The sequence below is a fragment of the Bombus pascuorum genome, chromosome 11, assembly GCF_905332965.1.
Source record: "Bombus pascuorum chromosome 11, iyBomPasc1.1, whole genome shotgun sequence".
Lineage (NCBI taxonomy): Eukaryota > Metazoa > Arthropoda > Insecta > Hymenoptera > Apidae > Bombus > Bombus pascuorum.
Genome location: NC_083498.1, coordinates 2,783,685 through 2,809,967, shown reverse-complemented (window position 1 = coordinate 2,809,967; position 26,283 = coordinate 2,783,685). Strand labels below are relative to the sequence as shown.

At 37.1% G+C, this 26,283-nt stretch overlaps 1 protein-coding gene, 1 long non-coding RNA gene and 2 other non-coding genes across 5 annotated transcripts; 2 read left to right on the top strand and 2 right to left on the bottom strand.

The window, feature by feature from the left end:
• Nucleotides 1-87: 87 nt before the first annotated feature.
• Nucleotides 88-24,955, bottom strand: LOC132911981 (synaptic vesicular amine transporter). 2 transcript variants are annotated; one of them, XM_060969040.1, is made up of 12 exons: nucleotides 24,698-24,955; nucleotides 11,151-11,305; nucleotides 8,001-8,252; nucleotides 7,581-7,746; nucleotides 7,005-7,147; nucleotides 6,001-6,183; nucleotides 5,803-5,904; nucleotides 5,250-5,424; nucleotides 4,670-4,721; nucleotides 4,354-4,537; nucleotides 3,540-3,673; nucleotides 88-3,450 (listed from the first exon to the last, which is right to left on the bottom strand). In XM_060969040.1, the coding sequence occupies exons 2-12, from the start codon at nucleotides 11,263-11,265 to the stop codon at nucleotides 3,382-3,384; spliced, it is 1,575 nt and encodes a 524-aa protein (XP_060825023.1). In that variant the 5' UTR covers nucleotides 11,266-11,305; nucleotides 24,698-24,955; the 3' UTR covers nucleotides 88-3,381. The 2 variants fall into 2 exon arrangements, with proteins under 2 accessions (XP_060825023.1, XP_060825025.1); XM_060969042.1 differs by lacking the exon at nucleotides 24,698-24,955 and adding an exon at nucleotides 19,025-19,200.
• On the bottom strand, nucleotides 5,034-5,106 carry Trnak-uuu (transfer RNA lysine (anticodon UUU)). Its single transcript has one exon. It is a non-coding gene; the product is annotated as a tRNA-Lys (tRNA).
• LOC132911988 (uncharacterized) lies at nucleotides 5,419-6,096 on the top strand. The gene is made up of 2 exons (XR_009659133.1): nucleotides 5,419-5,628; nucleotides 5,776-6,096. It is a non-coding gene; the product is annotated as an uncharacterized LOC132911988 (long non-coding RNA).
• On the top strand, nucleotides 8,443-8,514 carry Trnaa-cgc (transfer RNA alanine (anticodon CGC)). The gene has a single exon. It is a non-coding gene; the product is annotated as a tRNA-Ala (tRNA).
• Nucleotides 24,956-26,283: the final 1,328 nt, after the last annotated feature.

Sequence of the window (26,283 nt, the reverse complement as noted above, 5' to 3'; positions counted from 1 at the left end):
ACCTAATCTAACACTCATAGAGTATTCATGAGGCACTAATATTCTATTTTTAATTTTCCCAGACATGAACATATATATATGCAATGATTTTTCACGTTAAACACGTAAATGTTTATTTAAATACATATTATTGAACAACATACACATAAACATATCATGCGTTTCAACGACAAATGACGTCGAATAACACTCGATTCATTTGAAATAAGGTTGCCTCGTGTTCGTAGCGATCTTATGAGATAAAAATTCGTAATGTTTTGGAGCATCGCGTTCGGACATCAATATTGTTGGGCGAAAAACTGACGATTTTCAGAGTCGATTTACGTGCGCGTTCTAATTCCCTTGCCATATAATATTCCCTTCGCAAATACATGCACTTTACGTACTTCAAAAGTTCGGTACAACTTTACATAAGTACACACACACGTACGCACACACAATACAATTGCATCGCTTATCAAGAATAAAAATTACCTTTCTCCTTCTTGAGTCTCGCTGTTTTTCGACGACTACACAGACAGATTAAATCGGACCCATACACCAGCTGGTTAAATATTATATGCATATATGTATATACGTTACAATGACAGAGGACAGAGGAGGAAGGAAAATGTATTGGTAATTTATTGGCTTATGCCTGCACGCAATGCCCGTTGGAGATAGAATTATGCACACTTAGATATATGTGAGACGTCTGTTGTTCGTTCTGGCTTCGTCTAAATTCAATGAAACCCACTTTCAACGACATTTAACAACTTGTCAAGCCCAAATGGTTCAAGGACGCATTATTTATCAAAGAGAAGGTTTCATCAAACAACGATTAAAACGACCGTTTGTTTCCGCGATTTCGTGTGCCAAGAAACTTTCACGTTTCATGATATCGCTTATTGTCTGTTTGCAATAGCAGCAATCGCTTTCAATTCATCCGACATGGAACGCTAAGACAAAATGTTGCAAAAGCGAGATAACATCAGATGAGTGTAATAATAGATCATAATTACTAGACTGTGGATTTTTATGTACTTATGCCAAATTTAAAGGTACAATAATGGACACAGTACATATAGCATATGAAGATATATAAAACATCGAAAGTAGGGCATTTGCTATGATATTCAGACAATAGAACCATTTAAGCTCGATTTTCTAACATGTACATATTCATAAAAATATGAATTTGCATAAATATCCGCAATCTAATAATTATACATCATGGTCGAAGTTCTATCATACGCGATAGATTTTTCATCTCGGTTAAATCATAGTCTAGAAAAAGAAGAATATGGAAATGAAGAAGCTGGTAAATCGTTGTTGATTAATAATGAAGTTGACCCGTAAATGTTAACTACATTCTGTTATAATTGCTCCTTAAATACATACGTACGTTTTCTATATTTACAGAAATGTAAAGAATCCTTAACGAGAATATATGTTGCATTGTAACATTAATACAGATAATTTATAACGATATATCAATGCAAGGATGACAATTCGTACGTTTCTTTAACCTCATTGGCTCGTTACACTCGGTTCTGGAAATCGCTCGAGATCTCGATCCACTTTTGTGAACACGATGCCCCTACTCTGTTACCTTTTCCTCTCGAGTACGCTCGGTCGTAGCAAACGTTCGCGGTGAATTTGCAAATCGAATTGACTCGCGTTTCATATCGGGAGTAGGTCGGCGTTCGCGTGACAACGTAACGCAACCTCAAGAATTCACGGAATTCGCGGTGGAAAACTGTCTCTCTCTCTTGAATAGAATACAATTCTATATATGTATATGTATTCCATATTATATTTCATCTCGTTGCAACCCTTCTGCTATATATAGCATTATTATATGTATATTAACATAATACATACTTTTGTACAGGTTCGGCAACATCATGAATTCAAACGTTCTACAACACTACTACAGAGATATATAATATTTTTCTTATCGGAAAATATGTATCACGAAATTCAATCGTGGTAACCTCGCACTCGAGATTCATCTAACATACAACGACACGATCCGTATTTTTGTTAATTTCCATACGCATTCGCAGTAGCTTAGAATCCAAACATATTTATAATCATATAACTTTTGTTCGTAACGACTTTATGCATTTTCCACGAGCAAACAACAATTATACAATGATCAACGAGCTTTAGCATATTTTGTAGCGATATAAGTAAACGATATATACGTTCTATGATATATCTCTATAGATATGTCCTACCTATAGCTAATATATTATACGCGCGCGTGTATATATGGATTGTGTATTGTCTACATAGAATTATTAGAAGAGAGAACGCGTAATATACGAGTTTGGTTCCTACGTTTCTATATTTTAATTCGTTTAATACCTATTATAAACACTCACAACGGACAAAAAGGAATCGACTTGATCGTCGGAAAGCATTACACGCACAGAAAAAGGAAGCACAAACATTTTCTTGTTAGAGTTTTCCGTCGCGAACTCACATTAAGTTTATCGTGTAATTTGCAAATTCGTTGAACGCTGTTGACTCATCCTTCGATAATTATAGTTTCGTTTTGGTTTGAATATATTTCCTCCACGTCGGAGGAATATTTCTCTTTGGTTACTGGCGAATAATCTATCGCAGAGCACAACGAAAATACTCGTCAGCGGATCGATCTGACGAGTATCATGCATCGTGCGAAAGAACGTGTCGAAATTCGGTCTTTATCCTAATTCGTTAAACACAAACTCGCGAATCTCCAATCCTTAAGGCATTACACGCTTCGTAAGTATGCTTACGCAAAGGGTAATCAAACCACTTCTCATGGTCGATTCAATGCTAATTCAGAATTCGATCTAATGTAATTTCGAGAACTCTTCATCGTGCCTGCTCGCCATTATCGCATGGTTTCCCTGCAGCCATTCAGGGAATCCAAAGCAGGCGGTTCTCCGAGTAAATAATTTTCTTCTTTCTTTAGGAAATTGATACTCTTTGAAACATCGACAATGACTCGAGCGGTTGAAATTTCGCATAGTTTGCTTTTCACGACAGGACAACATCCCAATCTTGGGCATCGTGCGTTTAAGCTACACACGTGTTCGTTATATCGATGTATTTTTGCCTCGGTGCCTCGATCAATTCGACGTAAGTATAATTTATCGATGTTAGCTACGTGTCATCGACGTATACGATTCTCTTGAACGCACACACTTATTCTTACGATCTAATATTACGTGTATATACAGTTTACGCTAGACAAAGGGATACATAATAATGCTTTGCCTATCTAGATTTCTTGAAACGTTATTAACATAGAGATTTTCCGTATTACATTTAACTCGTTGTTCCATCTTCAAGAATGTAGAGAACGAAATGCACGCCGCTATCCTGTGTTCAGAAATATCCGTCCATTTACTGTTCCTCTTCCTCATTCTGGTACGTTACGTAGCGCACAGACGACTTTTCGCCAATTATCAACGACTATAAGGTAATACATCATTAATACGACGATCGAACAAGCTTTCAATTACGACTTTTTGAACAAATAGAAGCAAGAACTTTCGTCTTACCTTCTGTTCCTCTTTCGTTGGCGGCGCCCGCAAAAAGTACATCAGTGGAGCATAAATAAAGTTCAAAATGGCAATGCCAAATAACATCCATTCAAAGCCAATACTGTTGACTAACGTACCACTCAAAGCAGGTCCTGGTAATGAACGATTAATAATCAGAATATTACAAGTATCACGGCTTTTTTGAAATTTAATTAAAAATTAAAATTTCACTGAAAAGTTCGTCGCATGTTTAAAATTTGAATGCGAACGAATGTTTAAACGATGATTGGAATGGAAATCCGCGTAAACTAAAGTATTTGAAGAATCCGCAAATTGGTGTTCTATCAGATTTAAAAAAAAGAAAGGAATAACAAGAAAGAAGTAGTAGAGATTACTGAGGTGCTATACAAGTGGTCCGATTTGATTCCTGACAATGACGCCACATTGGCGTCACGCGTAAATTATTATTATTATTATTAGAAATCATCGGAAAGATTGATAAGTTTAACGAAAATTTATCAGTCGTAGTAGAACGATACGCGACTTCGTTCTGCTGTCAACCTGTTAATCACGTATCTAGGTTATGAAATAAAAAAATGTAAAATGTAAAGTTAATCTATTTGGCACCTAGCATTTGGCATTCGATGCCCCCAGACTATCGGTATATGTTGTCATTATTTTAAGATTTCCAACTAGAAGGATCAATATGTATTGTCAATATAATATTGTCAACATTTATTGACAAATAGTTTCTTGGTTGAGAATCTTATAATATTGACAATATTATTCATCAGGCTCAATTATCAAGCGAATTTTTCACATATACACGTACCAACGGCAAAACCTAAACAAAACGCAACATCTCCGATAGCATATACACTTCCATAGACGGCGGTGTGTCGTATGTCGACTAAGTAACCCAATTCCGGCATCATCGAACTATCCACCATTCCGATAGCGAATCCCAAGCCTGCATTAGGTACAATCAGATGATGGATACTTTTAGCCAGCGGTATCTGCGAATGTGAGAAAACGAGTAGTATCATTGTTTAATGAAAAATAACAATAAAAAAAATGTCGTGCTCTATAGTTTGACGATGATTCATGTTGGTTCATACAAGTAAAATAAGAAAAAATGAAATACTTACGCACATCAAGCAAATGCCGATCACGACTAGCCCAATCAATGCAGCTAACCACCTATAATAAAAAGAAAGAAATATTGGTAGATATACGAGAAAATAGTTCGAATAGAACGAATTGAAAATAAGTAAATTGCGGATTTTTATACATTTATTGTATAAATTTAAAGTATAAAAAAAACAATGTATATATTATACAGAAGTATGTAAATTTATTTTTATTTTCGTAGGTAAAATGAATCTCTAATTGGATTTCATTTCTTTAATTACGTTCTTAAAAAGCTGAATTTGCATAAATATTCACGGTTTATAAATACGAGACAAAGTTATTACGAAAAGAGAAAAAAGAAAAAAATATAAAAAATTAAGCCGCCCGAACAGGGACTCGAACCCTGGACCCTCAGATTAAAAGTCTGATGCTCTACCGACTGAGCTATCCAGGCGATGGTAATCACGTGTTTGCTTATCCACTGCTAGCAGAATTAAATTTTTACAAAATATAAAATATTCAAAATGTCTGACATTTAGTGGTGAATATTAAAAAGAGGGCTTAGAGAAGAAGATATTTGTAATAACATCTACTAACCTGCCCATTCTATGTCCGAGTGGTCCGAAAAGATTAGTACCGATCAGATAACTAATGCTTGCCGGTAGAAACGCAGCACCTTGCTCCCATCTACTCGCATCCATCGTGTCCATCATCCAGATAGGAAGACTGGGTTCTAGCATTGCAATACCCATATTGGCGAACGTAATAGCACCTGAAAAATAGATTGGTCATTGGCAATTGAAAGGGTAATAATACTTGTTAATTTAAAGTGGAACAAATGCAGTTTAGCGGATGAAAGAATTCTATAAAATCGTATTTGAAAAGAGTAATGAATAAATACAACACACACGACAATATGGTGAAAAATATCTGGTACAAAAGTTGCTAACACACGCATATACAACTAAATTACTTGGTAACTTTAAACTTTCTTTTCCCAGCTACTATATATAGATCAACGAATAAACAGATCGATATAATGCGTTTGATGTAAACCTATAATACTTAATATTCCGTATATTGGTTAGGTTTCTCGCCCTTATTGAAGATTTCATTTTTTCAGGTTAGTGGATAGAAAAATAATAGGTACCAGCAGCTAAAGAGATGTAAGGATCGGTGACCAGAGATTTGAGAGACGGTGGTTCCGCTTCGGTGTACACGACAGACGGTTGAAGCACCAGAAGTTGCAGAACTGGAAATGGTATTGTACAAAGTACAATCGATAAATGTAAGATAAAATGGAAGTAAATGATGCGTAAGAAAAAGATGAACACGGAGAAATACTCACTTCCGTCGCCAAGGGCCAATGCCGAAAGTACTAAGAATGGAGCAGATTTTCCGACATATTCGTACATCGCGCCGCCAAATGGAGGCCCGATGAGAACACCAAGAGCCAATCCACCGAGTGCAATACCCATCGCGTTACCACGTTCCTTGTCGTCTTGGTATCTTTCGGCCAACATTCCCATACCTGTGAATTAATCGAACGATCGATCGAAATTCGAACAGAATGAAGTCTAACTATATTTCTCTAACGTTAAAAAATATCTTCGGTTTGGACAAAATACGAAAGAGATCTTATTTCTTGTTATCCTGTCAAACATCTCTTTAAAACGCTATAAATTTCTTTATTTGCTAGAATGAAAGCAAGGTTAAATAGGGGATTGTAACAGGGTCAATAATACTCATAAAAAGACATTTAATATATTCGCTCTGCTGGCATGATACATTCGAGACCGGTGATTTTGAATAAAACTCATCCGAATGACCGAAATCTTTTTTACATTTGTAATAAAAAGCAAGTGAAGCTAATCAATGTAGAAATAAAAAAAAAACACATGTTAGACAATTTTTATTTAAAAGTATGTCATGGCATACACGGTACGTCATCGATCATCCGTAATAATTTTGATGGATGACAATGTGATATGCTATATGTGTCATCCGAATAAAATAGCGTTTTAAAAATTGCGTCTCAAAAAAAAAAAAAAAAAAAAAGAAAAAAAAAAAGAAATACGCAGAAGATAATAATATTTAGTTCAAGGATTGGAAAACTATATAATATGTATATAATAGGCAGAAACATTATTTATACTTGTAACTGTCTGAAAATTGACCAAAGAGGCTGATGACATACATGCGTCGTCGTCGGTCATTGCGGCGAGATACATCTGTCTCGAATGTGTTAATTGATCTTCTTCATCATTCTCGACCCCATTGATAAGTATTCAATATTCATACATGAGTTGCTTCTCACGAGCGAAACGTTAGACACGTATTTATCGGGTTTACCTGAAACGCTGGAACACGAAGAGCCGATTCCCTGAAGCGCCCTCGCTAAGAAAAGAATTCCGTAGCTTCGTCCAAACGCAAATATTAGTGTAGAAAGGAACATAATGATGAAGCCGGTGAACATAGGTATGCTATAACCGATTCTGGAAAGAAACACAATGGTGTGGTCAAATCAGACAAACAACGAATTCGTTTCTGTACTTTGACACGCTAGAAATACACGTGAAACGGCTTTCACATTTTTATTTCAAGTAATAATCGAATAGATAAGTGAAAGAACGATATATACAGATCCAACTTAAGTCATGTAAAATTAATGTTGTTTGTCTCGATATCTAGAAAATTAGGAAAATCATTAGAGAAGAATATAATGGTATGCAATTTTTTGAAATTTTTAGACGAGTGAAAAAAACAAAATAATAGAACAAAAGAATAACATAATAACAAAAGAATAAAATAATAGAACAAAATAATAAACAAAAACAATAATAATCTTATATAAAAGGAATAAACGAACATATTATACAACGTAATATACATACATATACAGCATACATTATGTATGTACTCGCTTACTTGTGGGTAAGCGGACCGACGATTGGATTTGCCAGCAATTGAACGAAAGCCTTGGAAGCGAACATTAAACCAACAGCAGTCGTTTCTTGCAACAACTCGCGATGTCGTTGCGCCTTTTCATCCGGATCTTCCGTTGGCGAATTTATTTCGCCGCTATTCGTACTCTCTAGGACAAACGCGAGCCAATAGCGATTAATCATGGTATACTAATCGTATTGCAGATTTTCTGTATTCATCGCATGGAGATTTTCCATCGAAGATAATTTCTCGCAAACAAACAGAATATTGAAGTAAATTATATTCGTTCGAAATAAAAATTCGATAGTTGTAGATAAATATTTTCTCGAACACAACGAAACATTGGCACGCTCTAAAGCAAGTGTAAGAGGGTCACAATATCACGAAATTATTTACTCTTACCAAGCAAACCGCTCGACTCGATGCTAGAAGGCGTGCTCACATAAAGAAACTCCAATTGAGAATCATTCGATTTGGTCACAGCACAAGGACATTTCGGCGTAGTTGTTACACTCGGACTCGTAGACGTGATGATATTACCGCTCGTTGGTTGAACACCGGTGAACGTTCGACGGGAACCACCCTCATTCAGATGCTGACTCAAGGTTGCGTTAGGATGCTTGATGTCGTATAGAAACTCCGGTATAATGGGCACTGCAGCACAATCATTGGAAACGTACAGAGCATAAGACAAAGATAAAATGGAGAAGACAAAGTCTATTTAGTACCAGTAAAGAATCTATTCGACAAAGTAATTCTACGGTACAATACTAAATTAAAATTCAAAACGCGTGTATGTTCTGAATTCTGTGACGAGGTGTTCCGCTGCTGCATGTAACAGCTCGGGGGTGTAACTCAGTGGTAGAGTGTCTGCTTCGCATGCTGAAAGTCCTGGGTTCAAATCCCAGCACCTCCAACAACCAGAGCGTTTTCAATTTTTTTCTTTTTTTGTTTTAATTTCTCTTCGCGTAAGTCGGACTTGTAAATTCGCGATGCTCCAATTCCAAACTTTGTGACGTCTTGAAACTCTCGTAAGTCGGAACGTCTTGCTTTTTTCTAATTAAATGGCACCTTTGTCAGGGAACAAGATCTTAACATATTCGTTTTCAGAAAATGAAATTATTTGTTGGTGAATCTGTCCAACGTACAGAGGTCTCCGTGTATGAATACGCGCGCGCGCGCGCGTGTATGTGTTGTCCTTCGTAAGTATCAGAACACCTGCTGCTTTCGTGTAGAGCGCGATAATTGACACACATTGTTAGAGACATAATTAATTCATCGAAGTTTAGTATTTGTACAAGGTAATTATCGAATCGTTGGAAGCTTGTAAAAACACGTCGAATGGTTATAAAAATTATTTGCATGAAATTCAGAGAAACATTTCTCGATGAATTTAACGAGTACATAAAAATATTTGAAGCGAGACCATATAGAAACACTTGCGATTGTTAGCGATGCGACGAAAGAAAGAATCGGTGGTAAACTGATAAACTGTTACTTCCTAAGGGGAAAAGGAAATGGTAATAAGAAATCAGAAACGAAAGTACGGTGTTAAAAGGGCGACGAAGGTTCACGATCGTTTTATCCATCGGAAGCGCGTTTCCATAATTTGTTAGCGCGCGTGAGAGCGCTGAGAAGCTGTTTCGTATACGCTACATAAATGTATGACCACTTATCTGGATTGCCGGAACGTCGTCAGCCGTCCCCTCGCGTATATTTCCTGGCAGCTTCTAGCTTTCCGAGCGAAGAATCGTATGGGGGTCATATAGACACGTGCCTCGTGAATTAAACATCTTTCGAGGGCACGATAAAAGAAAGCCAGCTCTCCACCTCTACTTGACCACTATCGGTCAAGAGTAAAAAAGCTAAACAACTGGAAAACCCGAGTAACCATTCGCTAACGTCCTATCCATTTTTTAACTATTTCCTTCGATTTTATTTCCCATATTTTATTTCCTATATTTTATTCCCTGTATTTTATTTCCTATATTTTATATCCCGTATTTTCTTCGACAGCTAAAACCACATATATAACGCGCTCTCCCTTTGGTTAAGAACTTGATCGTGGACGTTTTGGTTGAACGAGGACTCGAACATGATCGTGAGTCTGAGAATCTAGCAAGTTGGAAGAGTTAAGAATAAATAATTCAAGAGTAAATAAAACGAGAAACATTCGTGTGGATCTACCTCGGCATTTTCGGGGCTCTTTTGCTTTTAGCAGATAATTTATTGATTAATATTGTTAGTCAAACGACGAGTTACAAATCGTAGATTATGGATTCCTTTTTTTTGTACTTTTACGAAGAGAACTAAGGAAATAAAATTTACATAGTACTTTATTTCGTCTATTGAAAATTATGAAGAGAGTACACCACTTTGAATATTTTATATATCTTTGCGGGTCATATACATTCTGTGGGTTTCTGAATCTTTAAATTTGTCATAAATATATGAAAATCCACAGTTTATTAATGACATTAGTTCGAGTACAGTTTGTTGCTAGTTTTCGACCAATGAATGTGCATCTTAGGAATCACGCGTAATTCATGAATTTGCTCGCAAAACTAGAACTTCTGACGAAGTATACGTAAAGCAAACTTATCGCTAGACTGCGAATTCGAAGAGGTAGAAATGCATTCATAGTATTTGGCAGGCGAGACAAATCTCTGCTTAGATATTAGAAATAGGTTCTTTATATTAAGTTCTCCCATATAATTAACGCGTAATTGTATTTGTAACACCGTAAGCGTTAACGAATAACCGTAACACGTACAAGCTCTATGAAATAATACTGTAACAAAAAGCTACAATATTCGCTGAGTAACCAAAAGACCGAAGGGGTAGTTTGATGACACTCCTCTCGAGACCGCTTACAAACCAGTACAGTTTCAAGAACATTTTTGAGTTATTAAAGTTGTCTTGTCAGAAATCTACAAACTTGAATAGCTAACATAAACTATATTTCAATTAAAATGTATCTATGACTTACGATCTTTGGCATATTGTTGAAATGTTAATGTGAGAGATAAGATTATTAGTCTAATTTTAAACATGAGATTATTGTTTTGACTTTAAGCTACGATGTAATTAGTTTGTCCTTAAGCATCGGTACATATCGTTTGTCTTCCGAACAGTGTTGATCGATAGTTTTTTTTTTAATCGACGTTCGATTGATATGGAATAAATCACCCAACGAGGATATCGACGAATTCATAGAAAGAGGAATTAACCGAAATAGTCACAGTAAGTGATTAATAATGGTTAGAAATTATATACGTAATTATAGGTAAATTTAGATTTTTATGAATATAACTAAAGAAATAAAAATAGAAAGAAACAATAGAGATTTCTTTTATCTTCTAAATCTAAATCTCTTATAATGAATACCTTATATTGAATATTTTTTCCATAAAAATATAAAGATCCACAGTCTATTATTGATAATAACAAGATAGTAATAGATAATAGAATATTTTTTAAAGCAGTCGAAGAAATTGATTAATCAATTGATGAAAGGAATCGAATCGTCTGTTGCAAATCCATGCTACTCACCAACCGTGGTCAAAAGCATATTGTCTAAGAGCAGAGCGATGGCAACGATTATGAGAACCAGCTTTCGCGATTCTCGACATCGTTGCAACCAGCCGCTCCATTCTCCACCACCCATCCTTCTTCTATGAGTCACTCGTCTTGGTTCGTTGGATAATCTGTAAAAAAAAGAAAATAAATAAAAAATAAAACTATTTGAACAATTGGAAAATTAAAAAGGAAGTTATTTATACGCTGTGAAATACGCGCTAATGTCAATTACAAGTTATCATTACTGTTCTATCTTTACTTTTACTAAACGCTTGAAACCTCACTGGAAATTCATCTCCGCTTATACGAATACATTTAAACGTCTATAAATTATGTTGTTAACTTCATCATAGATAATTTTCTGCTGTCCATTACTACCTATTACGTAGGTGGAAGGAATACGGCGGGGGCGTAAAATCGGTCAGTGGTTAAAGTTTCCAACTTTCGACAAAAGCGTTGAGTAGGGTCACCGATTGATCTAGCCGCTAATTATGACCCCACACTTAGGGCTGTATTCCGTATGTCAGTTTTTCTAAATCGACTTCTTCTGCTTGAACAGTTCAACGGCGAGTAATAAAATCGGAACTTCCAGAAGTTAGAATTATAACTGTCCTCCTTTACAACAAGACAATTTCTTTTAAACTACAAAGGAAGAACTAATTCTGAATTTACAAACAGTTTTGAAGAAGGCCCGTTATGGTCATCAGGCCCGTAATATACCCAATTGTTGCCATTATTAAAAGCTGTAAACCTTTAACCATTGGACCGAATATACGACCTGCCTTCTACCTCCCTTCGATTGTGTTTCGTTTCTGTCGAATTAACTGCAACATAGAAAAATCGAAATTTGTGGGGTTTATAGCTACGAATGGAACGTGGGTATTTATGTATTTATCAGAAATTCAAAATTGCAAAAATGCATCTAATACACAAAATATGTAAAGATGTATAAAATATGCCAAGTATATTACTCGTTATAATGTTTAACGAGCAAAAGAAGCGAAGAGTAAAAGTAAATAAAACTGCAAGTGCTGAAATTAAAAAAAGTTTTGTAGAAAATAACGTCAACGTTATTTGCAGAAAATGTTATTTAGTGATAAAATATAAGAGAACTTATTTGTTACATGTACTTTACGATATTTTTATTTCAATGTTTCAGACACCTGTTAACTAACGATAAGATTTTACATTTTATACTTTAGGAACGAACGGTTTCGTATTTTAAGAAAGGATGTAGATCCCCATTATGTAGTTTTCTTAAAAACGTTGTAAGTGCCAGTACAGATTTTCTTATTTAATGGGATAATTGAAGTAGATTTATCTACGTACATGTTCAAGTACGAGGAAAGGGGCTCGCTGGCGCATGGCACTTAGAGTTTAATCTAAAAAACTGATCATTAGACAGCGGATCTTTATGCGAGTTCGTGTTTTTCTGAATATAATTTTAAAAAATAGGACTTGCACAATTGCTTTACCTACCAAGTATTATAAAATCACTGTATCTTGAATATTTTATACACTTTCCCGTATATATGTATTTCGTACCTTCAAATTTCCTATAAATATACAAAAATCCGCAGTCCAAATTATGCAACGTGTACATCCTATATCACATACGAAATACTAACAAGTGTATGAATTATTACCACAATACTTCTCTCCGTATTCACTGATATTGACTTTCATATAAACAATCTTTTTAAGGAAAAAGAAATTCTTTTTTAAAAATGGCACTTACGGCCTCTTTTACTTCTTTCATTCTTCGAATCTCTGCTCGAGTTTTATCTCTTCAGTTGTGCCCATAATGAAAACCTCCACTCCATTTAATACAAAATAAAGGATTTACTAAAATTTCTTTTTTTATTATTATTTAATTTGTACTTTACAATTAGTCCAGCTGGACATTCGGTAAATTTTTCTAGCTATTTACTAAAATATAGGCAAAAGAAGGTTTGTGAAGCTTTCGAAAAAGTCGTACATAAAGAAATCGCGTCGAAGTTTTATTTAAGTTACAGCAAAGTCATGTCGAAGAAAGATGCCGACCGAGTAAACTAATTAGTGGACCAAAGGTGTCGTTGTGTGTGTGTATATGTGTGTACAATCGATGGCAAGTCCTTTCAGCTACGTTTATTCGTTCCATTCCATTGTTCAGCACGTTTCCTCGAAAGATCTTCGAGCCTCATCGAGCGTCGAAAACGCTAAAATCAGGTTTCGTTTCTCTCCGTTCGGAGATTCGTCGATTTACGCGGCGAAAGGAACTTCCTATAGAAAATGGGGCAGTAGAAAGTGGTAGAAATAGGAAAATCTTTGAGAAAGGGCATTTGCTGGCTCGTGATTCGAACTTCCGGCACTCGACGTACTCTTTGTCGAGTACAAATTTTACGCATTCAACGATCGAATGGAATTTCCACAGTTTCAACTCGTGTCTTTTATAGATTCTACTTTTATAGATTAAAAAATTGACATTAATCAACGTGTACTTTACAACGTGGGCGATATTAGACATTAAAACAACGAGGAAAGTTCCTGCAGAGAAATGTCGTTTGCGGCGTATTTTTCAACTTATTTTTACACTTTAAAATATACTGACAATTGCGTTGTCCGATAAAGCAGCCGATGAACCTTCCTCTTTGTTTCATTCATATAATATACAATTATGGTATAATAAATAATATACATTGTATAATATACAAGTATGGTATAGAGGAAGTAGCATAAGCAATGTATTAGTTTTATACTGCAGAAGATTTAAAATACTTTATAAAATTTATAAAAGACTCGGAAATATCTTTTCAATCTAAAGTAAAAAATATATCTGACCAAAAACTTTTCCACATCTCTGTACACTGGCGACTAATAATCGAATGTAGGTTCACGTTAGCAACAGAAAGAAAATCTTTTTCGATTCATTTATATCGTTTAATTTACCGAATGTCCAGCTGGACAAATTGTAAAGTACAAATTAAATAATAAAAAAAATTTACATTGTTTTTAGGAAAAGAAAGTAATTTACGTACTCTTCGACCTATGTGTAAGGCTCTCGATAGCTATACGTCTATTTCGAAAATCTGGAATAATTTCTCTCTGAAACACGATCAAAATCGTTCGATGCTTGGGCTATAGAATTAACGGCATTAATTGGTCGCTTTTAACGGTATCTCCCATGAACTGTCGCGCAACCATTCCACAGGCGATGCCCTCGCCGCTCCTCTTTTATTCGTAATAACTCGATTACTCGATGCTTTTAGCTCGGCTAATTTTCGCACGCTCCCCGTGAATAGGAAACCATTAAGGCCGTCTAAAGCGGTACCTGGCAACGATTCCTACCACTTCCCTCCTTGTCACCTCATTAAAAGGCGCTTTCTCGATTTCTCTTTTTTCCACGAAAGGGCACAAAGAAGAATCCGCGAAGCAATCTGCAGAAACTCGTGCAGTCGATAGATCACCGACCAACCGAAAAGGAAGAAAAAAGAAAAAAGAAAAGAAGAACTCTATTCGGATATAGAACCCGTCGCCTTCGAGAGGGTTGCTGGCGCGAGATAAGCCTCCTTTGGCTTTCGTTCGCTTCTTTCAGCGTAATGTACACACCTCTCCATCATTCGATGTTCGATCGTTTATCCGTCTAGTCCACCTGGTTGTCCCTTCGGATAATTTCGTATAATAGATAATTCGGAATTTCGTCGTACGCTGTTCTTCATAAATATTTAGATATTTCTAAATTATCGTAAGTTTACCGTCGCTGCAAAATGTATTTGGATATTTTCAAATTATTGAAAATTTACCGTCGCTGCAAACAATAATTGTATATCATTGCATTCGTTAGAGCATTTCGTAAGTTTCGTATTATTTGTTGAAGTAGAGTATACCTTTACACGATGAAAATTGAAGAACGCTTTATCGAAAAATTAAGATGCGGTTTTTTTTATTTATTTCATTTGTACTTTACAATTTGTCCAGTTGGACATTTGATAAATGATTAAGATACGTGTATATGCTTTTTGTAGTCATTGTATAAAGAAAGTTAGAAAAATTTACCAAATGTCCAGCTGGACAAATCGTAAAGTACAAATTAAATAATAAAAAAATAAGAAGAACTGTATAAGGCACGTATAATTCACGTTAGAGTAATATTTGGAAAATTTTCTTATCACGTATAGTCACTAAATATCACAAATTATTCTATAGGCAATGTCCTCTCTTGTTTGTCTAAGATAATAATTCTTAAATAATTAATTCCTGTAGTTAAGCCAGTATTAAATTAATTTCCTGTAGTTAAGCATCCTAATATTTATGAACGAGGATGTACATATGACATTTCTATTGGACAATGAGTGTGAGCCCAATAAAGTTTACTCGGGTGCACACTCAATTTCTTAACAATGATGAAACAACATCAATAACAAATTGACGAGGACGCATACAGAGAAATCACGTTTTACGTCGATACGAATTTCCTACGTAGCGCAGGTGCACAACAACTGTCACGGGGCGGAAAATCTCTGCCGTTTTGCGTCCTTTAGCAAAGGAAGGTAGGTAAGAAAAAATAAAGAGACGGTAGAGATAAAGAATAGGAAGGTAAAGTGAAAATTTGGAAGGTCTGTTGGTGCGTCTACTCGAATCTGGTGGACAAATGTACAATGTCGATTTTAACAGAACGAGCAAACCGTCGAAAGAGATCGGAGGAAGGGAAGAAGGTTGCAAGTATCTGGAAGAGAGAAACTTAGGCGGAGAAGGATTTTCTGTCTATTGGCAAGGGACATGATAATAGTAACATAGTCACGCTATAATAGTCCCGAAAATGTAATACCTGCGGACTGAACCAACTGAACCCAATACCTTATCAATGGTCAAAGAAGAAATCGGCAGATACACAAAAAATACGAAGAAAGAATGTCAAACCAGCTGGCTATTGAAACGAGCAAAATCCCAATAAAAAGAAGACTAAAAAAATAGCACCCCACTGACCTTACTAAAAAAATAAAATAGACAAACTCAAAGATAGTTCCAGCGGGGGGTAGCTATTCACATGTTATTTAGCAATAAAGTTAAAAAAATTTATCGAATGTCCTGCTGGACAAATTGTTAAGTGCAAATTAAATAAATAAACAAATAAAAGAAACCAATACCAGCGAACAATAGCGTGTGTATCGACACATATATATATATATATGTGGAAAACGGTTAGTTCTCTTCGTTACTTTCTTCGCGTGGATATGCATATTCGCGAAAACGAAACGAAAGTGGATGAAACGAAATGAAGAGAATAGATTCTACACGAGAAAAGGCAGAATCTCGTAAGAACGAAAAGCCGGTAAAGACTTCTCGCAGGTAGAAACGGAACTGCTCGCGGTCATTCTTCGTCGTAATTACCGAACAGATAAGAGAATGAAACACGACGGAAAGAGAGGAAAGCAAAGTATGGGAGCCAACCAAAGTGGTAAGAGAAAAATCTTCTTCGGTCTTTTCCGAGAATAATGCACGCACCCAGGGGACCCGGCTTTCAGGAAAATGCTGATTGCTTCTCTCTCCATCCCCGTCCACCACCCGCCACGCCCGGCTGTCATCCCTCCCCTGTTAACTCTTCGCGATTTCTCCTTGCCAATTCTTTTCTTCCCTCCGATACCCTCGCTTCTTTATACTATTCCTTGCCTTAAATATCTGTTTACCACTTGGTTTCTTCCTTCATTTGCCAGAACACAGACGCGCACATCCTTGTCTTATCAATATTTCGCTCGACCCTGTACACGATCATCCCTAACTAAGGCACTCGCATATCTATTCGTCTAGAAAAACATACATATATGCATGTCTCCGCTACCTCCATAAATATTTGGACACTGTACATTTAGTAGCTACTACTCTGACCATTTCGTTTCATTTAATTTCGTTTCATCTTGGCGAATATGTTATGTCAACAAGGTAGCAAGAAGAGTTCACGAAACTCGTTTTCTCGATAAATAATATCTGCGTAATTCTACTATCCTTTATATCTGTTTGGACACTCTGCGCTTGAAAGATCTTTTCACTTTTTTTCACGTTTCCATTAACTTTGTTTTATATTGGCGAATATATACAGCGATTACGAAAGGTACTTGTGAACACACATTGTGTTTTTTTTTACTTTTTTTTTTCCTACATTTAATTTTCACAGTATCGATCTTTCGTACTATATTCCTATATCGTATTTCTATTTTACATTTAATTATTATATCTTTTTTTTATTTTGTATTTCTATAATCGTACGAAGACGCTACTAAATAGCACGAAATTTAATATTCCCCAAACCTAATTAATTAGTACATTAGAAATACCAGGATAAATACAACGGTGCACAAGTAGCCGTAGCCTGTTGTATTACTGGCTATTGTTTTCACTTCGTTTCATCCAATTTCGCTTCATCGTATCAAGAAGGTATCGAATACAGTTAACGACACCTGTTTCCCCGATAGATGTATATGCATCTCTGTGTTATATAGATCGAAAGACGGTCCGTTGCAATGGTTAATCGAGCTCGAATTGAATTTTCGAGAAGTCGTACCGCGTGCAACCGCGGACGCCTGGAATCGATGCCTGAAGTACAACGCGTTATCGACGAGAATCTAGATGCTGTCGAAAGGGTTTGACATGGTAGTGGCTTTGCGATTGACAGTTTAGTTGGCTTCGCGTTGATGAAGTGACTGTGGAACCAGCAACTCGTCCGACCTCGTTATCCCGTTTCGATGAACGCGTACGCGCTTCCACGCTGCTCCTTCACCACCATCAACCTCTGCGCCACTCGACCACCCTTTTTTTCACACCCCTGTTCCCGACCTGAACTTAATCGACACCGGACCTCTCTCCATCCCCACTTTCACCCCTATTCTGCCTCTCATCTCGTCCCACCTATTCTTACACCCGTTTTCTCTTTTCGCTCGTGCTCGTGCATCGACTCGACGCACATTGTGAGTGATTATACAGTGGCTCGCGAAAATATTTGAACGCATATATGTGGAAACATTTTATGGATATATCTCATGTCTGTTACTTGAAAATCCTTTGAATTTCCTTAGAACTGTAACGAAACACGACTATCACGATTTTATTGGATGAAGCTAATTTGTAGGAGTTATATACCATTTATTGTGAACATATAACTCGTAGATATCGCTAAAGTATTTAGACAAGTATCCGTTGTATCAATTACTCGTTGTATTAATTAGCTACAATATATAGCGAGACTATTTTAATATCACTATTCATGCTGTGTTTGCATTAAATGGTCTTGTCACTATTATATTTATATTCGGATTGATTTTACCAACATAAAATTGTACAAATTTTAGTAATATAAAATTGTGCAAATTATATCAACATATATCACGTTATACCGTTAATGTATCACTGTTCTTGCTGTGCCCTAACTTTCTAGCAAATATATTTTTGTAGTAAATGTTATACTATGATTACTGATATAAAGATTTACAAATTTGACCAATATAAAACAGTGCAGATTTTACCAATATAAAATTGTACAAATTATACCAATATACATAATTGTGTTAGTCGTAACGTTAATTAATTTTCAAAATTTCCTACACCGTCGTGACGTATTCATAAAAATGTTCCACGGTAACTGTTGGAATATGTACTTTCACGAGTCATTCCTACAGCGAGAAAGGCGAGTTAATAGAAAAATCATGTCGACCGTCAACCAGCTCGATTTATCTTACGTTCATGCCAGACTCGTACGTTTTATTCGCCTCTACAGACTGCTCCTTCGATTCCCGATTCTTTTTCACGAACCACGAGTCATGGTAGAACTGACTAGCGAAAGACGTATAACGTAATAGAGTATAGAGGATACGCACGGTAACCGGCTAACGAAAATCGTTTCCTTTCCAAGAGACCCAGTCAGATCGGATTTCCGACAGGCGAACCCTTTGCACGCGCCGCGGTAACTCCTCCTCTCTCGTAAAGTTAGTTTCCACTTTGAGAAGCAATTAGTACTGCTGCTGCTGGTGCTGCTGCTGCTGGTGCTGCTGCAGACCGAACAACCGGAATAGCACAGTTCCGTCGAATGAATAGCTCGATCGTATCTTCCAGACAACTTAATAACGCGACTCTCGCAGCCAACAGAGAGAATTACTTGAGTAGGACGCGATTAATCGCGACGAATGTAATCGACTTTCCTCGAACCGTACTACGTTAACTATCTTTTCAAACCTTGCCGAGGCAGATCTGGCACAACTGGGAAAAGAAATTTTCTGGATGAAAAAAAAAAAAAAGAAAAAGAGTAGATGGAAATCGAGGAGGATGAAAGACGAGGAGACGCGTTTAAAAGGCAAACTGTTGCTTCGCGCCTCAACAAGTTGGCCGACCGAGAAAGCGATTAGCCGACAGATCGATTCACGGCTTCGTCTTCGACACACGGATAGAAACTCTGCAGTAATCCTGTCACACCTTCTTTTCCTTTTTTTTTCCCTCCCTTCTTACACTCACGTTTCGTCGAGCTTTATCATCTGCTGTTAGGTTGTTAGGCTTCGTACTTTACGTTTCTTTACGAACCGCAATTGAGAATACGTAATTTTCGACTAATTAAGAAAGCTTGAAGCACATTTGTCTGTAGCACATATTGGTCAAAGTTGAATCGATTCTTTGAAGATCTAGTCCGTATATAGTATAGATAACGTGAAAAGTGCTGTGATCACTAGAAGCAAGTCAGACTGTGGTATTGCACGTGGACTTAAATTAGGTTGGATAAATGTCTGTTTGAAATTGTCACGTATATTTCTACGTTACTTGCAGAAATTAAAAGTTGCAAGAAAGTTGCTTCTTTTCGCTATATTTATTTATTTTAGCAAACGCTCGAAAGGTTAATTGCAAAGTATGGTTCTACGGTTTCTGTCAATCGTTTCGGTACACACAGGTTGATGATTCGTAAACAGAAGACGATGTAATGTTGAACACAAGAGGCACAGGTGTTTGAAATTTACTCGACAAAGGCCTAAAGCACAGTTTACATAAAGAAAAAAAGAATACTGAAATAAGAATGGAATATATCACTGTGTCCTGGGTAATTATTCCGCTGGTTGTTTCAATGGAACAATAGATTACGGCATAAGAGATTTATCAGAACTTACCAAATACCGTGTATCATTTAAAAACCATTCTTTCAGAGCAAAATGTGCTAAATGTACTTTACTTTCCATTGAATCGTAAGACACAACATAAATATCCGCCTACTATGTTTCACAAATTAGTTTACTCTTCTTTTGTACCTAATATGTCTTCTTCTTTTCGCCAATGTTCGCGGAGCAAATCGCACGCTGTACTGAGATTACATGTACACAAATGGTTGACCGTTTACACTGCTTACGCTCAAAGTAAACGAAACCTCGCGTATAGTGGATGTTTATGCATACAAAGTGAAAGATAGAGGAGAGCAAGAGACGAGAAAGACGATCGTTAAGCCGGAATAACGAGCTTAGACCGAGTGTCGAGACGATCTACGTAGAACGCTCGCCGCCACAGCTGCATTTACTGCTAGTTTCGAAAATCATTGCACCCTGTTGATAGACAATGACCGGTGATCGGGAATTTTCCGATTGAAAATATGGCTTCTTTGATAACAATATCTGTACAATACACTTTCAGACCGTTTCCATACACAGGAAGAATATAGTATGACAGAGGAGAGGAAAGAGAAACAATGCGTGTGAGGAGGAAAAATGATTCTGTTGTCTGGAGTCTAGGATAGTGTTTGTATGTACCGATCTTTTTTGACATTTATTTTCGTGACTTATTGCTGCTATGACAAATAAAGAAACCTTAATTGATTCTCTATGCGCGAAGATATTTTTTAATGGCATATAATTGATCTTTTTTTAATGCATATTACTGTTCATAACATGTACTCGGCCACTTCGGTCAATTTGTAGTAACGTTATCTGAAGTTATATATATAATATAGTATAAGTATAGAGGTAAATGTGCAAATGAGGCATTAGTATAATGGCAAAAAAAAACACTTTCTGTCTTTTTATGAAATTAGTGTATTATAAATTCAAATCAGCCATTGGAAGACAGCAGTGATATATTTTACTATCTATTTAATATTAGTGACTGCGCTAATACCAACTTATAATCCATAAATTATCGATAAACCGCTTATCGATTTAGTTCCACAAGGATCGGCAATCGAAAATGCTAATTTTATTATTGAACACTGGTTCTCGTAAAGTAATTCGGTCGTGTCATAATATTCTATCGCACGTAGGCATAATAATTATAAAAAATGAAATCCTTGCAATTCGGCATTTAGCCATAACTTCATAATTAAAATACAGTATGACAAAAATAAACAGCTGCTTTTTGAATTTTTTATTTTGAATGCTAATACATGTATGTGTAATACGTAAACTGCGGTATTTGTGCGTTTATGTGAAACGCAAATATGCAAAAATGCATAATGAGATCGTACACGAATGCTAAATATAAAAATATCAAAAGTGAAGTACTGCCATTCAATGGGAAATTGCGATAATGACGGCAATTTATTTTCAGATAATACACGTAACATACGATGTAATTAAAACGGATTAACGCTAAAAATATTCGTCTAAACAAGCGGCGATTTATTCTCGTTTAGCATATCTAATGTAGGATGGAATATTAAATAGTATTAAAATAAATAAATACTAGCAATGCTTAATTGAAACAAATTATAGTAATTTATTTTTATACTTAATTTATGTAACAGATGATTAGCAATATTAAAATAGATAAATGTTAAAAATCTTCGACTAAGAGAAAAAAGATTTATGTTTATTTAAATTGTATATGTAACGTATCTACAGCGTGGCCACCTTAAAATACGATAAATAAATGTTAAAAATCTGAGAGAAAATAACCGTGACGATTGCTTAGAGAATAATTTGCACTCCACGGGTTCAATACTCATTGTAATGCACGAAGTACACGTAGAGCGCACTATGGGCACGCGACTCATCGAAACAATCAAATCACGAATACGCATCTATATCCCGGACATTTTTGATCTCGTGGGGATGTTATAGGGTGGGACATCGTGAATCAGCAATAGGGGCAATGAAAAAAGGAAGACGTGGAAGTGGCGAGACTCGACTGAAGGAATACGATTGAAGGCAAACAGGAACGCGAAATAAAATTACGGCTGTGACGTCGTTTAAACGAATTTACGATATCCTCGGATACGTATTACGAAACTCATCGGCCGTCTCGCTATCTTTGCATCGTATGAAAGGGCGCAGCGACCGGCTTGCCTTTTCAATCGATACAAACTCTAACAAACCGTCATAAATAGGCAGATTGCGAAGATGTGAAATTACTAACGGGGCAAAGGGAACGTGAGAAAGACAAATGGAGAAAGAAAGAGAGAAAAGTAAAGGAAAGAAAAGAAACCGAGAAGGAAATGAAAAGTAAAGAAGACAAAAAGAAGGGAGAGCGGAGAAACTGCTTTCTCCGTTACGGCGAGACGCCTCTGTAGACAGACAAATTGCAAAAATAAGAATTATTAACGGAAAGAGAAATGAAATCACTGGGAAAAATAAAAAGAAGAAGAAATGGAAAAAAGTAAAAAGGGAAGAAAAGAGGGAACTGTGAGAGAAAGAGACAGATAGAGAGAGAGAGGTAAAGGATAGAAAAGGCGAGGAAAAGAAAGAACAGAAAAACTGCCTTCTACGCTACGGCGAGACGTCTCAGTAGACAGGAAAATTGCAAAAATAAGAATTATTAAAAAGAAAGAGAAATGAAATAATTAGGAAGAAGAAAAAAATAGAGAAATGGAGGAAAAAAAAACGGGTAAGAAAGAAAGAGACCGAGCGAGAGACGAAGAAAAGGCGAGGAAAAGGAAGAGCGGAGAGTGAGTTCGAAGGAGAAACTGCCTTCTCGGTTACGGCGAGTCTGGCGATCGAGTAATCGCATTATACCTGGTAATTACAAGACCGCTCGCAGTGCTACGAGACAAGCCTGTAGCTCGAGCAAAGTACCGAGCAGGGTTATGCAGATTGCTTTATAACCTTGTTACCGATCTATTAACCTCGCGAGCTTGATACCGGAAACTGTTTTTCTTCCGAACCGTTATCAAAAACGTTTCGTTCCTGCCAAACATCCAGAAATACGATGCTCCAATCCGAAAGAATATCGGCTAAATTGTCAAGCAGCACGATCAAGATTTGTTCCTTACGTTTTAATTTTAATCGTTATCGTCGTAGCCGACAAAGTAAAATATCAAAGCAGAGAACGAAGATTTCGCAACCGTGCGGTCGAATCTAAAGCCAAACCTGCGTGAGACACACGGAAATGAGGGTACAGTCTGGAGTGTGAATCGAAACCGAGCTTTAAACTCGACTAGAGCCTCGATTAGAATGCTACGCGACCCCGAGCAATCGCGAGAAACAGGCGAGACAAACGGAAATTTAACCAGAAAAAGGAAAAGCCGTGCACTTGTCTTGTTTTATCGAAAGAGTAGAAAAAGGAGGAATACGAATCGAACAGGAATCTGATCTTTTCTCTTGTCATTGATCGTCGTTCGGAGGAGAAGCAGGGCGTCGACGATCAGAATTCTTGCTCGTCCTTCTCCTTCTCCTCCTTTTCTGTTCATTCATCGATCCACTGGTTCGCGATCGTCACTTCGCTTTTATCTAAACTTTCGCGAACTTAAACTCTTGCGGAACGAACAACGTCTCGATCGTCGTTCTCATTCGCGGTCAGTTGCCACTGTTTTTATCGAAATCTTTGGAAATCTAAACGTTTGTACTGTAAAAGGAACATTTGTCGTCATTTTTAAATCATTGTATCGTACTGTATCGTATATATCGTAAAACGTTATACAGTGGCGTACGAAAGAAAGTTTGAAATTCATGCTTGTGTATAACAACTACGTTACATTAATGACATATTTGTGGTACTGAACATTTTTCACCATGTTGATGACAGCCTCTGTATTATATCTATTCATCGTTTAATCGTTCTTGTTGATAACTCAATTTTCTAAAATGATGCTTTCTTTTCGAACCGTTTTTTTTTCCTCCACTGCATGCACAGAGAAACAAAAACGAAAACTAAACTGAAAAGAGAAAAGATCGAGAGAAACGCGAAAGAGACTATATGGAAGAAAATATCGATGTCTCACTGCAAAAATATCGTATGCCCGCTTCTTGTCAAATTTGAGCTTTTACATGCAGGAAAATAGTTCCTCACCGGTTTCTTTACGCTGTACAGAAATCGCATTTACATCTACTTGATAAATATTTTTGTTTACTACACTTACTGTACGTAACGATATTCTCCACGATCATGTTCCGCCCTTGTCATTTTCTATTCAGCAAAGAAATCGCGACATTGTACAATTTGCAACCAATTTTACAATACCATCGAGAACAAATGCAACAACGCAAGGGTATCCGTTTAACTTATTTTTCTCGAAAATGCTAGAGATGGACGCACGATAGTTACGCCGCAAGCCATCGATATTATGGGAAACGATGAGTGAAATTTCTTACCTATGGCGTTGAAGATGGATCGGTAGGGCAAAGTCGATCGAACGTGCGAGCACACGATAGAGAAGTCGGCCCCTCGGAATTGATGAATCGCTGGTGAACGAGACGTCGAGCCGGTTAGCGTGGAGTAGCCGTGCTTCCAGGTGGAAGCGTCGCGGCCGATTGAGAGCGACGATGGTGGCGAGGGTGCATCTCACCCCGATTTTTCCGGCTCGGGGCTCGGTCGCACTCTCTGCCCACCGTCGTCCGCATTCGCTTTCGCGTTCGCGTTCGCGATCGCGGCCACGTCCACGTTCGCGCCTCTGCCACTTCTTTACCCGTCACCTCTCTTCTCGATCCTCGAAGATCCAAAGTCCTTTCGGTCGGACGCGAAAGCGCATGGTCCACAGTGCCTCCGGAAGCCCCCACTGTTCTCCTTCGCTCCCGCCCCTTTAACGCTCCTCTTCGCCCTGTTTCGAACGCTTCCGCGTTAACCCTGTCCCTACCCACACACCTCATTCATCCCTCCTTCGAAACCTACGGTTCTCCTCGCCACCGTCGCTTCTCCGACTTGTCATTCCATCCTTTTTTCATCCACTTTTTAATACTAGTTATCCTACTATTCATTTACAGTAGTTTAGTCTTTCTCTTTTCATTTCATTCCTTTTTTTTTCAGTATCTTACCTTCGATCGTATTCTTCTTCGTTCTTTAATCGTACTGGTTGCTATTTCGTTGCTTTTTTCCTTTCCTCTCCATTATTCTTTTTCTTCCTTCTTTTGTCTATATTTTACTGATTGCATTATCTTTCTTCACTTTTTAATTACGCTAGTTATCATATAGCGTTTGTTAGGTGTTCCTATTCTTTCCATTTCATTCTTCCGAGTATCTTGGTGATTTATGTTTCTTTTCGTTCTCATCGATCGCGATCCGATTCTACGTACGCACACCGTTGCGCCGTTTCTAAACCTACGCACCAAGTATATGTATATGCGTGTGTACGTATCGGTGATTGTCGTTCGGTAGAAAATCGCCTTAACGTGTCGATCCGAAGTAGAACCGAAATCGCGTAGCCACCGAAAGTTTTTTTCTTTTTTCTTAACACGTTACGCGTTGGCGTCATCCGCCTGTGGGAGTCACTGTATAGTCATCTGCCATCAGCACCCTCAACGTGTTAAACTGGTAAGCCGCTAAGCCATCGTTCCAGGGGAATATGTGTTCTGATGAAATGTCCTTCTGAAGAATAAAATATCCAAAGACCAAGATACGCACTCTTATAAGAATCTATTGGGCTGACAACTAAGTGATTGCGATTTTGACATTAGGTGGTATTGACAAAATCTGCAATCATTTAGTTGCCAACCCAATATCGTACGTATGTACATTGTGTATACACTATACACGCATTCTATTTGACTATTTCGCCCTATCGAGTTTGTCAGAACGTGTATTCTTATAAGCAGACTGCGAATGTTCGTGCAATTTCACATTTTTACGAATACGTACAACTAAAGAAACAAAACACCACAAGATGGACTTGTCTCTACCCTCGAATCTACCCTGTGTATTTTATATACTTTCGCGATAGTATGCATATCCTGTGCTCAAGCTT

Excerpts from the sequence above, each read along its gene's own strand:
- LOC132911981 (XM_060969040.1), bottom strand. The coding sequence starts at position 11,265 with ATGGGTGGTGGAGAATGGAGCGGCTGGTTGCAACGATGTCGAGAATCG. Across the intron at positions 5,905-6,000 it reads ATTGGCCCTTGGCGACGGAA|TTCTGCAACTTCTGGTGCTT; the intron begins GTGAGTATTTCT and ends TACCATTTCCAG. Across the intron at positions 5,425-5,802 it reads TTACATCTCTTTAGCTGCTG|GTGCTATTACGTTCGCCAAT; the intron begins GTACCTATTATT and ends TCTATTTTTCAG.